General features: G+C 43.7%; 1 protein-coding gene across 2 annotated transcripts in view; it reads left to right on the plus strand.

The window, feature by feature from the left end:
• Positions 1–5,369, plus strand: part of igf2bp1 (insulin-like growth factor 2 mRNA binding protein 1) — a 43,844-nt gene extending 38,475 nt beyond the window's left edge. For both annotated transcript variants that reach the window (XM_068731500.1, XM_068731501.1), the window contains exons 11-15: positions 103–219; positions 573–647; positions 732–863; positions 970–1,083; positions 1,293–5,369. In XM_068731500.1, the coding sequence (XP_068587601.1) occupies positions 103–219; positions 573–647; positions 732–863; positions 970–1,083; positions 1,293–1,448 (594 nt within the window). In that variant the 3' untranslated portion in view covers positions 1,449–5,369. The remainder of the gene's footprint in view (positions 1–102; positions 220–572; positions 648–731; positions 864–969; positions 1,084–1,292) is intronic.
• Positions 5,370–14,234: the final 8,865 nt, after the last annotated feature.

The raw sequence follows: 14,234 nt of genomic DNA on the forward strand, positions 1-14,234 counted from the left end.
CTCCAAATGAGCCATCCACAAATATATATTAGCTTGAAACTACAGTAGTTCCCCGTGAAGTCCCAATAACATATATGTGTGTGTGTGTGTGTGTGTGTTCAGGCTCCGGAGCAGGAGACGGTCCACGTCTACATCCCAGCCCAGGCAGTGGGAGCCATCATCGGGAAGAAGGGACAGCACATCAAGCAGCTGAGCCGCTTCGCCGGGGCCTCCATCAAGGTCAGTGACGGGACCAAACAACGCCGCAGCGTCACGAGGAGTCCGCTTACCCTCAACCCATCATCTAGGTTCACAAAATGCTTGCGTGACGATTATGGTCACCCTAAATCGTTACCGCGTGTTTTGTCATGTTCCTCCGTTCACGCTCGGAGCCCCACCCCCACAAACTGGGCTACCAACTAACTACCGTTGTTATGGAAGGCACATGTCGACCGACGTTGCAATTTTTTGTGTGAAAAGAGACCGTGTGCGTGTAGCAAGCGGAACTTGACGGAACGGACGCTAGAGGGGTTACCTAGAGCGTCAGAGCGTGGAGTGAGGAAGTGTCTGTAAGTGATGTGTTTCTCCTCCAGATCGCCCCAGCTGAAGCTCCAGACTCCAAAATGCGGATGGTGGTAGTGACGGGACCCCCAGAGGCTCAGTTTAAGGTAAACACGAACGAGACCTTCGACATCAATATCCATCCCATTTATTCAAAATGGATCGTTGACCTCTTCCTCTCCCTCCCGCAGGCTCAGGGCAGGATCTACGGCAAGCTGAAGGAGGAGAACTTCTTCGGGCCGAAGGAGGAGGTCAAACTGGAGACTCACATCAAGATGGCCGCCGCTGCTGCGGGAAGGGTGATCGGCAAGGGGGGCAAGACGGTAAGCCGCCCGAACCTCACACTTCAGCCCCCTTTCTCGCAGAGTCTTCAAACACTACAGCGTTCTGTCAGGTTAAAAAAACAACAACAACAACTTGTGTCTTCAGGTGAATGAGCTTCAGAACCTGACGGCGGCTGAGGTGGTGGTCCCCAGGGAACAGACGCCTGACGAAAATGACCAGGTCATTGTCAAGATCAATGGACATTTCTACGCCAGCCAGGTACTCCCACTGCTCTGCCATTAAGCTTTGACTCGTCACTCACTCACCCGTTCGTCACAGAAAAGCACACTGATATCCTTTAGCTGCTAAATGCTCCGCTATCTTCACCAGCTGGTCGCCATCTTTGTATATTTATTCTCACAAGATCCTCACCGAGTGTAGCTTTCCATTTTGCCACAAACCATTCTCATCTGTCCTCTGTCCTCCAGTTGGCTCAGAGGAAGATCCGGGACATCCTGACCCAGGTCAAGCAGCCACAGAAAGGCGGGATGGGCTCGGGCCCCAGCCCTAACCCCCAGGGCTTCACAGAGATGGGCAGCCCCACGCAGGGACTGACTCAGGACCACCAGCCGCGCAAGAAGTGAGGGTCCCCCTGCCATCCTCCTCACATGCCGTGGGGGGCCCCCCCCCACCGCCTGACGGAGAGACAGACCGACTGACGGACGGACGGACGGACGGACGGACGGACAAACAGACAGACAGACAGACGGACGGACAGACGGATTGACAGACAGACGGATGCAGGAGAGCGACAGACGGACCCAGCGACAGACAGGGAGAGACATAAAGAGGGAGTACGCCCGATAGCCGGAGAGAAAGATCGGCTTTTAGAGAGAAGATGATTAAAATCAGAAAATGAAATGAATTTAAAAAAAAAAAAATAAAATATGAGGATTAAGATAAAACGTAACGCGAGAACAGAAACCAGATGCCAGGCCAGAAGAGAGACTGAGTGAGGGTGGAGGGATGAAGGAAAGGAGGGATGGAGAGAGGGAGGTTGGCTGCCTCCTCCTAGTGTGCCTCAGTAGGGCTGCAGCTCCTCTTCCGCTGCAGCTTTCACAGATCCGGCATCGGATGGGTTTAACACCCGTCCGATGCCGGGGTCCTCCTGCACCTCGGAGACACACTAGCAGGGTGGGGTTCGTCCCTCCGTCGTCCCCTACCGACCTCTCCCGCCATCTGCAGTCAGTCCTATATTTTAAGGGTGGTTTTTTTAAACATAGAGATATATGTATAGAAATGTTTTATTCAGAGCTATTATCGATAGAATGCAGTGAGGCAGAGGCGGGAGAGGAAGCGGGGAAACCGACCGCGGCAGCACATGGAGGGAGGGGGGGGGGTGTAGGTCGCGGGTCTGGCGCCAGCCCAAGCCGCCCTCTAACCACCACCAGCCAATGAAAGTCTAGAGGAGGGGCCGCAGATGTTAACACTGCTCTTTAAAAAAAAGAAAAGACCTCTCCGAATAGCGGAGAGGTCAGAAGAAAAAAGGAGAAAATATGAGGTTGTAAATATATAATCTTCATGTAAATGTAAAGAAATGCTGCGTCTGGCCGCCTTGCCTTTTTTTTTAAATGAAAAAGAAAAACAAAAGGGGGTTCTTCTGTACCTTTCCCAGTCCCTCGTCTATGATATGTAGCATGATATAGCCTACAACGGGGCTGTGGGCTGGGGAGGCACCGAGGGCCCCCTTTCCACAATTCGCCGTGTGGCGGAAGGCGCAGCAGGAGACAGTAAGGGGAGCGGCGGTCGCGGCTGGTCCTGCAGTTCTATTGCAGCGGCTCAGCTCACGTGAACCCGTTACAGAACAGCTTCGGGAAAAGACACAGCCGGCGGCTATGCTAGTTGGCTAGCGGCCCCGCACCTTAAACGGCATATTTTATATATATTATATATATATGATATGTGAGTTAGCCCGGCCCCTCAGGTGAATGTATCGAAGGCAGCGAGTCAGGTGTGAGGTTTTCTTTTTTTTTTTTTTTATCCGCCCGCGCCCGTACCAATAAGTTGTGCAATGACGGACGGACGAGGCGCGTCTTGACACTTTCCGCTCATTGCCTTCTTCCGGCGCTGGACGCTCGAGGCCGGTCTTGGACAGGATGGCGTTCTCCTCAGAGGAGCTGGGGTCCTTGAGACCATCCCTGCATTAAAAGGTATCTTTGTTCATTCGGACAAACAAGGCCTCAAATGCTTGTAGTATTATTATTATTATTATTATTATTATTATTATAAAAAGAATGTTTGAGACCGGCCTCGGTTCAGCGCGGGAACCAAAAAGCGAAGTCTTCCAAAGCTTTTTGCCTTGAGCTCAGAGAAGGTAAAATCAGACCGAAGTGTGTGTGTGGGGGGTGGGGGGGCTTCCTCGTTCTCTCTCCCAATCTGCCAAAGGCCTGTGGGCGGAGCCTCCAGACCCTGCCCACGTATGATAATGAGGGGCGGGGTCTACGCCTGGACGCTCTCGCCAAGATTAGAACAGATTAGAGAAAGAAATGAAAAAGAAAAAAACCTACCTCAGGGTAAAGTTACCTCAGTATTCCTTTTTTTTTTTTTTTTTTTTTTTTCGCTTGCTGGTGTTTTATATAAGATGAAAAAAAGAAAGAGCTGAATAATCCTGAATATTGTTTATTTTTTTAAAAGAAAAGTATTTTTTTTTAGGTATTGTCTTGTTGCTTTGGTTATATTTTTTCTGTTTTTTTTTTTTTTTTTTGCGTGCGTGTGAGAGGATGGGTGAATGTGCTCAGGATGACGAGGAGGCTGCGTGTTTTCCTCCGAAGCAGAGATTGATAAACTGCTGGTCTACAGAGGAAATGGGTCGAGTGCCATTTTGCCTTTTTTTTTTCTTCTTTCTTTTAATTTTTTTGTAAATTGAGGGAAACATGCTCCCTGTCTTCCTGAGGTGTGATTGGAGCAGCTGAAATATTGGCCAATGGGGAGCGGTGTTAACTCGAGAGGGGGGGTCCTGAAGTGCACACGGTGGCCTTTTTAAACGGAGCTCACGTCCTCGCAGAGGAGGTGACGCTCTCTTCCTCGGGGTCGCGTCACCACGACCGGCCCGTTCCCATGGCTACTGGGCCGCCTGCCCCGAAAGGACCTCCCTCTCCCGCCTTATTGTGATGACATCATCACGAAGCGCCAAACGTTACGAGAGGGCTCCAAGCGATCAAGAGGTTTCTCACCCTCAGAGGAGACGTGTGAGAGGGAGCTTTAAAAGACAATTTCCTTTACCTCTCTCACCTAGTTTTGGAACTGGTCAGATCAGAGCGGTCCGCCTATAGCGTGACTGTACGCGGAGGTAGAAGAGGGCATTCTAGCTACACACACACACACACACACACACACACACACACACACACACACACACACACACACACACCCCTCCCTGAACTAGCTCTGACTTCTCTGAATGTGAATATTTATTACCTGTGCACTGACCGCGACACCTCAGATGCTCCCCCTTGGCTGTGTGTGTGTGTGTGTGTGTGTGTGTGTGTGTGTGTGTGTGTGTGTGTGTGTGTGTGTGTGTGTGTGTGTGTGTGTGTGTGAGAGAGAGAGAGAGAGAGAGAGAGAGAGAGAGAGAGAGAGAGAGAGAGAGAGAGAGAGAGCGAATGCTGGTGTACGTGTTCACTGGTTTTAAATGTTCATTTCTGTCAGGGGATGTTGGTCGGGTGAAACTTAAGAAGAAAAAAAAAAAGCAGAATAAAGTAGGACGAGAACCTATGGGGCCCTCCGTCTGTGTTCCAAGTGACCGAGGAGAGAGAACCTTTTGAAATAACTAAAAAATGGGAGCAGAAAAAAAAAAGGAAAAGCGAGAGTTTAAAACAACGTGAACACAGCTGTGAAATAGATTCAAACCTGTACATAAGATTTTTAGGTGATCGCGATACTTTTGTATTTTTGGAGTAAAAAAAACCGCTCTGAACGGGGAAAAGCCGTAGAGAGAGAGAGAGAGAGAGAGAGAGAAAGAGAAGGAAAGATTGCGCCAAGTCGCTGAAGGACACTGCCAAGATAACTCACAATCTTTTCGACGTCCATCACCTCCGCTCGGCGACGTCCACCGCCGGCCTTCATCGGCTACACCCAACCGGCTCACCGTCAAAACAGGGAAAAGTCTATTCCGTCGTGTCTATGCTTCCATTTTTGCCCGGAGGCGGTAAACTCGGCAGTTCGACGCGGGTCGCCCTGCGTGAAGTTTCCGCCTCTCCCCCCACCCCCCTGAAAACCATAGAGCTCTGTTCACAACCACCAAGACACGCTATTTAGGATTCATTATTCAGCCCGCAGCCATTTTGGATCGGTTAGGATCCTTTTTGTTTTTCTTTTTTTTTCTTTTTTTTGTTTGTTTCGACAATACAGCAAGCTTTATTTTGGACATGACATCTGGGGGACGTACTGTTGCACTAATTGATGAAATATGTCGACGACGTCACACTGCGGATAAAACGACTGAGAACCTCCCGTGACGCCTGATGCAATTCTTTTTAAAAGGTGGGGAGTGAAGGGAAGAGGAGAAGGAGGGATGGGAGCGGGGGGGGGGGGGGGGGGGGGAGTGGACTGAATTCCACGGTCTCCTTTCTCTTTGCCCCCCCCCCCCCCCTCTGTCCTTCCACAAAACAAAGTGAATGATTTCTCCTTAAGTTTGTTGCCCTCTGAACTCCGGGAGAAGAGTGAGATGTTTTTATTTCCTTTTTATTTAGAAATAAAAAAAAACAAAAAAAAAAATCATTTCATTTTTGGGAGCGGGCGGGATCGTCAGGGTCCCTCGCCCTCTCTGCGCTGGTCTCCACCGTGTTCGTTACGCCTCACTTCTGTTCAAGACCTTTCATTTAAAACTTACAAGTTTTGTTTTACATTTAACCACCTTTTTTATTTTTAACTATCGAAGTTCTGACTCTTTTTTTTTTTTTCTTGGGGGGGGGGGGGGGGAATAATTGATCTTTTATTGTTTTTCTTTTTGAATTTCACAAATCTAACAAAACGGCTACTAAATACGACAAACTACTAACACTTAGCTCAGTACATGGCAGTAACTGTGCCAAACACACAGGAAGGAGATCAGTTCAAAATGCAGCGCGGAGCCATTTTGAACAAATAACCTGAAGTACAGAACTCTGAGAAAAGGTCTTAAGATAACTACCGTAGTGTTTCAGATTGCTGCATTCAAAAGGCGATATCTCGCCTTAGAACTGAACTCTTCTCATCCGTTTTTTTTTGTACGTTCAGTAGAGATGATGCATTTTTGGGTCGCTGTGTCTCCGCTACACAACAACAACAACAACAACAAAAAAGAGTGAGACACGCCGTGCTGTCTACCGCTTCTACGGCTCACGCGAATATTAAGCCTGCGTCCTGACCGGGACAGGAAATGTTAGACCGAGGAAATCTGGATCATTTCTGAGCCCTGATGTCAAACCTCTGTCCTTTTATTTTTATGCAAGTTGAGTGATATATTGATAAGTTGTATCAGCTGGAACAGAGTTTGGCAGTGTGAGCTGCCACAAACCGGGGGGGAAAAAATAAAGCGTTGCCCCGCACTAAAAGTCAAGCATCAAACTTAAATGATTTTGTTGTATCCAGCGTGTTCCAAGACTGTTAAAAGGACCACACCAGGTCATGTTTGATCCCATTTACTGTACATTGCTATGTAATATTACTGTCGACCATTTTTAAAATATCAATATATACAATATAAACACCATATTTAGATTTGTGAATCCAATCATTTTACTATAACATGAAGCCGAGCTTTGACAGGACACGCTGGAGTTAAATCACGTTTCAACATGGCCGGATTAGCCCGTTAGGAGGCCCCGGGCATGAATTCGCTGTGAGGGCCCCCACCAGGCCCCCACTCTCCGAAAAAAACCTGCAGTAGCGTTAGTGTACGTTACGTAACATATTTTCAGTCAAAGGTGCCAGATTGGGCTGTTATCAAAATAAAGAAAGTTATTTTTTTTCAATCAATATTTCACCCCAAAAGATACAGAGCGACATTAGCATTCACTTGGAGTCGTGTTTTGGAGTTTTTCCTAAACTATTTGGCTAATAACCCGAAAAACGGCTGCCCTCTGTAGCTGAAAGTGACGATATGAGCTGTGGGCCGCAACACCAAAGACAATTAGCTTAAAGACGCTAAAATGCTCTGTGGGTTCCCCACATGGGTGACCCCTTCCCACACAAATACTGCTTATCCCATGAATCTAAAGTGTTACGGCATGCTTTAGAAATGGTCCGCACTAATGCAGTAAATGGGTTCAAAACACCTGGCGCTGTCTTTCGAAGTTAAAGATGGGAAGCTTGGAGACGCGTAGTTGCGGGTGAAACCATCTCACCCAGCTTCTTGTTTGTGGCAGCAGTACACCGCTTTGCTTTGTAGACCTTACAGCATGCAGCTCAGCGCTGGAGGACGATAAAGGACAGACAGACAGACGGACGGACGCTAAGCTGGTGATCAAGCAGTGCAAACTTCTTAGTCGTGTCCCCCGTCCCTCAGTAGAGATGGGCGCCGAGTCTCCACAAACAAAAACGGAGACCCGGCGGGGGGACACGCCGCCGAGACAAAACAAACAAACCTCTTGACACATAACTGGGAACGCTACCTCAAAACATAAGCAAACTCAGCTAGAAGATTGTTTTTATTTTATTTTAATTTTTTTTTTTGGAAATCGCAAACAGACATGCAGACAGAAAGCACGGACAGTCTATGTTAGTTTTTTCTTTTTCTTTTCTTCACTCTTCGACTTTAATTTATTTTTGTTTTGTTTTTTTTGTTTTTTTTTTAAATTGTCTTTCTCCAGCTTAGAGGTGGGACTGTAAAAAAATAAATGACTAAATAAGAAAAAAAAAGACAAAAAAACACCCAATAAGGACACATTTTGGGACGGTGTGGTGTGGGCAGCTGGGACGAAGTTGTTTTGTTTTTTTCTCCACACGTGGAGAGCGTTCAGTCACCTGATTGGTCCGTGTTTGACCAAATCACGACGAAGTGAGCGGCTTCTGTTTTACGACGTGACTGTTGAAAGCTGATTCAGTCACCTCACTTTGAATCACACCTTCAACAACACCGTGTTTTTCTTTTGTTTCTTTTTGACCTGATTCCGACCGCTAACATTACCCACAATCCTCCTTCAGCTCCGCCCTGCTGCGCCACTCTCCCCCCCCCCTCCCCCCTCCCTGTGATTTCACCTCCTGAATCAAGGGGCACGACACCTGTAACCATGTAATTGTTTTGTTGATCTACCTCTTGGAAAAAAAATAGGTAAATGGTAATTTTTTTTTTTCTTTTTTGAAAAATGACACAAAAATGACAAAACAAAAAAAAAAGTTGCTCGAAAGAAATATAGGTAAATGAATAACTGGGTAGCGGCATCTCCATATACTGTAGTGGATAGTCTATTAAAGGAAAAAAAACTTTTACTTCTTCCAAAGATGATTTTCTTTTCTTTCTCCATTCTTAGTTTATCAAAAGATTATGAAGTAATAATCTGAAAGGGGAAAACTTGCCACCTGGTTTTTTTTCTTCTCTTCTTTAAAAAAACCCAACATAAATGAGATTATTTCTTTTCCCAATTTGCATTTTCTTTTGTTCATTTCATTAAATTTACAATTTTTTTCTCTCTTTTTTTTATGACAGCAGATTGTATCTATTGTGTTTGGGTGCATTTAGTATTTTCTTTCTCTCTGTGAAAAAAGCCTACATGAGTCAGAGCGCCCTGTGAGGACCTTCCACACTGATCGATGATCTATTTTCTCTTCTAATGAGTCGTTTGAAAAAGCAAAAGGACCTGTTGTTTTAGCTGACCGGGTAGCTGCAGGTGGAGGGAGGGAGGCCGCGTACCATTTCTGTCCTTCTCGTGCTGCTCTGAGCTCCGACCCTCATGCACTTGGATGTGTGCGGTCGCAACGAGACGCAGCGCGAGGTGGAGCGAGTCTTCCTCCCTCTGCCAGACGGCGACTCTGGTCTTTACAGTATATGGACTTTCACCCTCTGCCTGCCTGATTCCTTTAGTCCTCATCAACACTTGTTTTAAACTCCTTGTAAACAAAACAGAGCATAGATATGAATGTGTTATTAAAAGATGAGAAAACGGATCCTGTCGCCTCCTTGTGGTCTTTGTGTGTGCCTTTGTATAGAAATCACAATAAATAAAGAATCTAAAAATAAAGTGCTTTTAACTTAACAGATAAAGATGAAAACAAGATGAATCTAGCTATAGAGAGGCAGATGGATCTCACTATAGATCTAGATGGATCTAGATATAGATAAGTAGATGGATTTCACTATAGATATAGATAAGTAGATGGATCTCACTATATAGCTAGATATAGATGGATCTCACTATATATCTAGATATAGATGGATCTAGATATAGATAATTAGATGGATCTCACTATAGATAAGTAGATGGATCTCACTATAGATCTAGATATAGATAAGTAGATGGATCTCACTATAGATAAGTAGATGGATCTCACTATAGATCTAGATATAGATGGATCTAGCCCTGTAAAGCCTGACACATCATATAATATTCAGAAAATTCCGATTTTTTGATATTGAAGTGTTTATTGGACCTTTAGTCAAAAAAAAATAAAAAAATATTTTTTTTGTATTTACATACAGTTGTGGTCAAAAGTTTACATACACTTGTAAAGAACATAATGTCATGGCTCTCTTGATTTTCCAGTTATTTCTACAACTCTGATTTTTCTCTGATAGAGTGATTGGAACAGATACTTCTTTGTCACAAAAAACATTCATGAAGTTTGGTTCTTTCATGACTTTATTATGGGTTAACAGAAAAAGTGATCAAATCTGCTGGGTCAAAAATATACATACAGCAACATGAATTAGCAATTTTGGTGACTTAGAAAGTTGTGTCAATGAAATGAGCTTCATAGCATGGCCTCTTAACTTCTTGTGAGTGATTATGAGTGACTACAGCTGGTGACTTCTCTGAGGCCATTTAAATAGGGCTCATTGGATACAAACGCCCACAAACGCTACAATGGGAAAGTCAAAGGAGCTCAGCATGGATCTGAAAAAGCAAATCATTGACTTGAACAAGTCAGGAAAGTCACTTGGAGCCATTTCAAAGCAGCTGCAGGTCCCAAGAGCAACAGTGCAAACAATTGTTTGTAAGTATAAAGTGCATGGCACTGTTTTGTCACTGCCACAATCAGGAAGAAAACGCAAGCTATCACCTGCTGCTGAGAGAAAATTGGTCAGGAGGGTGAAGAGTCAACCGAGAACCACCAAAAAGCAGATCTGCCAAGAATTAGAAGCTGCTGGAACACAGGTGTCAGTGTCCACAGTCAAGCGTGTTTTGCATCTCCATGGACTGAGAGGCTGCCGTGCAAGAAGGAAGCCCTTGCTCCAAAAGCGGCACCTTAAGGCTCGACTGAAGTTTGCTGCTGATCACGTGGACAAAGATAAGACCTTCTGGAGGAAAGTTCTGTGGTCAGACGAAACAAAAATCGAGCTGTTTGGCCACAATGCCCAGCAATATGTTTGGAGGAGAAAAGGTGAGGCCTTTAACCCCAAGAACACCATGCCTACCGTCAAGCACGGTGGTGGTGGTAGTATTATGCTGTGGGGCTGTTTTGCTGCCAATGGAACTGGTGCTTTACAGAGAGTAAATGGGATAATGAAGGAGGAGGATTACCTTCAAATTCTTCAAGATAACCTAAAATCATCAGCCCGAAGGTTGGGTCTTGGGCGCAGTTGGGTGTTCCAACAGGACAATGACCCCAAACACACATCAAAAGTGGTAATGGAATGGCTAAATCAGGCTAGAATTAGGGTTTTAGAATGGCCTTCCCAAAGTCCTGACTTAAATCCCATTGAGAACATGTGGACAATGCTGAAGAAACAAGTCCATGTCAGAAAGCCATCAAATTTAACTGAACTGCACCAATTCTGTCAAGAGGAGTGGTCAAAGATTCAACGAGAAGCTTGCCAGAAGCTTGTGGATGGCTACCAAAAGCGCCTAATTGAAGTGAAAATGGCCAAGGGACATGTAACCAAATATTAGCACTGCTGTATGTATATTTTTGACCCAGCAGATTTTATCACTTTTTCTGTTAACCCATAATAAAGTCATGAAAGAACCAAACTTCATGAATGTTTTTTGTGACAAAGAAGTATCTGTTCCAATCACTCTATCAGAGAAAAATCAGAGTTGTAGAAATAACTGGAAACTCAAGAGAGCCATGACATTATGTTCTTTACAAGTGTATGTAAACTTTTGACCACAACTGTATGATATTTTTTTGTATCACATTTGATACATCAGGCATATTTGTCAATTTATTGATCACAACAATGTTTATTTTAGAAACAATAACTAATGATTTTCGTTGCTTTTGGAACATTTCAGTTGGTTTGGTTCTTATTTTTTCCCAAACAGCAACCTTTTTACAACCTGTTTGTTTCGCCTCGTGGCACATGGGAGAAGTGATTGCCTGTGCATTGCTTGCATCTGATTGTGTACTCTGAATTTCTTTTTTTAAATGAATGAATTAATGAATTGACAATATAAAAAAGGTTATGATAGCCAAGAATTTTCTTTTTTATACATAACAAAAACATACATTTTCACTCAATTTAGCTTACTACCTTTAATTACTTTAATTAAATGACCAAAACAGTGTATTTGGCATTGTGATATGGCATAATTCAGAGTGCATAATGAAATACAATACAAGAATTTACAGGTGAATTATTACCTTATAAACCTGCTGTATCATATTTGATACCTATGTTTTCAACACGATTTTACTATAAAATAAGGAACAAAATATGAAGTAATTATAGTTTGCTTCAATACAGTAAATAGTCATGTTGAAATATTAGTAACACCATAAATGTTATTCTTACCGTAACTGTTTCAAAATTAGCAACGATTTCCCTAACGAAAAATAAAAAGTCACTTTGTGACGGCTGCCATTTTGGAAATGGAATTTAAATGCCTGCTACTGCCTGCAGTGCATGGAAACTCCACCAGATGGTAGCAGACATGTATAGGATTGTATATAACAGTTTTTTCAGGAATGTATTGCTCATGTTAATTACGTAGAGGTCTCTGAAACTCATGTATCAAATGTGATACAAATGGCGCTACAGGGCTAGATATAGATAAGTAGATGGATCTCACTATAGATCTAGATAAGTAGATGGATCTCACTATAGATCTAGATATAGATGGATCTAGATATAGATAAGTAGATGGGTCTCACTATAGATATAGATAGATGGATCTAGCTATAGATAAGTAGATGGGTCTCACTATAGATCTAGATAGATGGATCTAGCTATAGATAAGTAGATGGACCTAGATATAGATAAGTAGATGGATCTCACTATATATAGATATAGCTGGATCTAGATAAAGATAAGTAGATGGATCTCATTATAGATATAGATAAGTAGATGGATATATATAGATAAGTAGATGGATCTCACTATATATCTAGATATAGATGGATCTAGATATAAATAAGTAGATGGATCTAGCTATAGATAATGGATCTCACTATAGATCTAGATAGTGAGATCTAGATATAGATAAGTAGATGGATCTAGCTATAGATCTAGAAATAGGTGGATTTATAGATGGATCTAGCTGTAAATGGATCTAGATAGTGTGGTAGGAAAATGTATTTGTGTATTGAATGTAACCATGTCTATTATATACCAATAATCGGATATGTTTTTACTGTACGAATGTTTTATCCAATCGCCTATTCCAAGTATATGCACACTTTTGAATCATTGTACCCTTTAAATCACAGGTATAGAAAAGTTTGCTCTTTGTAGAGACAACAGCTTGATTGTGAGCATAGAGTGTGCTCGAGAAACAGGATGCCGGGCCAGGTGATGAGGAAAAGGGCGCTGTCAGACGACAACTAGTGGAGTCTCCACTGATGACGTACTGTATATAGCACAAAGGAAGGTTTGATGGACGGCCAAAAATGGATCATTTAGAAGACGGGAACCCGAGGTTCGTAGCCTGCTCTCATGTACAACTCATCCCAAACTATTGGGAAAGAATGTCAGTAATGTGTTTTTCTCGCAATCCGGGCGCTGTCCCAGTCGTTTGGCTGTTATCTTGGCATAAGGCTGGTCAGCAGAGGGTGCACAGTGGCCTGGGTGATAGCAGCGGGAGGATACTCAAGGGAACAGGTAGAGGGCCAGGAGCAGACGTGTGTGAGTGTAGGGATGCTAACGGGTGTCATCAGAGATGCCTCTTCCTCCTCCTCATCCTCCACGTTCACCACCAAGTCCTGCTCTTCTCAAAGCTCAATGTAGTCCATCATCAAACACTGCAGTAATCAGATCAGATCATTTCTACAATAATGACCGTAAAACAGATTCCTTGATATGTGAAATTTGTGGGATTTGACACTTTTCTCATTTTAATTATTTGTAGTGCAGTTTGCCAGCAGCTGTTTTTATTAGTTTAAATGAGGAATGCTAATAGGGATCAAATAGCGGATGGACATATTTAAACTCTAATATAATGTGCAGAGATAAAATTAAAGAACATACCTGCAAATTTGACGCTTTTCAGCGAAATTCGCCGTTTTTAATCAAAATATGCCATCCACGTGAATCGTGTAGATCCGTAGAGGTTTTGGGGGGGGGGGGGGGGGGGGGGGGGTTTGTGGGGGGGGGGGGGGGGGGGGGTGTCAACTGGCCAGCCAACGTTTCTCAGATTGGAGTGAGACACGGAGAAAAGGTTGAGTCGTGATCTTCATAATAAAACATCTTTGATGTGACGTGTCGAGTCTTCGCCAATCAGCGTTAAGATGTCTACACCGTCTTCATTCCCTTCCGTTACAGTTTAAGTTCCGTTATGTTCCGTTACAGTTTAAGTTCCGTTATGTTCCGTTACAGTTTAAGTTCCGTTAGGTTCCGTTACAGTTTAAGTTGCGTTAGGTTCCGTTACAGTTTAAGTTGCGTTATGTTCCGTTACAGTTTAAGTTCCGTTATGTTCCGTTACAGTTTAAGTTCCGTTAGGTTCCGTAACAGTTTAAGTTGCGTTACGTCTCGTTACAGTTTAAGTTATGTTACGTAACGTTACAGTTCAGACTTGCTGGGTTAAGGATAACGTCCACTGTATGCGAAACTTTGTCGACCGTTAACGTTCGTCATTTTCGCGATTTAGAAGGAAAAAAAACGTGATGGAATCCCCCGTGTTCCGGTTCAGTTCACGCGGTCACTCATGAACATTAAACCTGGAACACTGATGGATCTGTTTGCAGGTTGTTGTTTTTAACTCAAAGTAGAATGAGATGATTTCATGGTCATAATAACTTTCATGAGGCCCAGATACTGATGAGATGATGAGGTCAAAGAGCTTCATGAAGAGGAG

This window comes from Cebidichthys violaceus, unplaced genomic scaffold (assembly GCF_023349555.1).
Source record: "Cebidichthys violaceus isolate CVI_PGR_0920_01 unplaced genomic scaffold, fCebVio1.0.p SCAF_52, whole genome shotgun sequence".
In the NCBI taxonomy this organism is placed as follows: Eukaryota; Metazoa; Chordata; class Actinopteri; order Perciformes; family Stichaeidae; genus Cebidichthys; species Cebidichthys violaceus.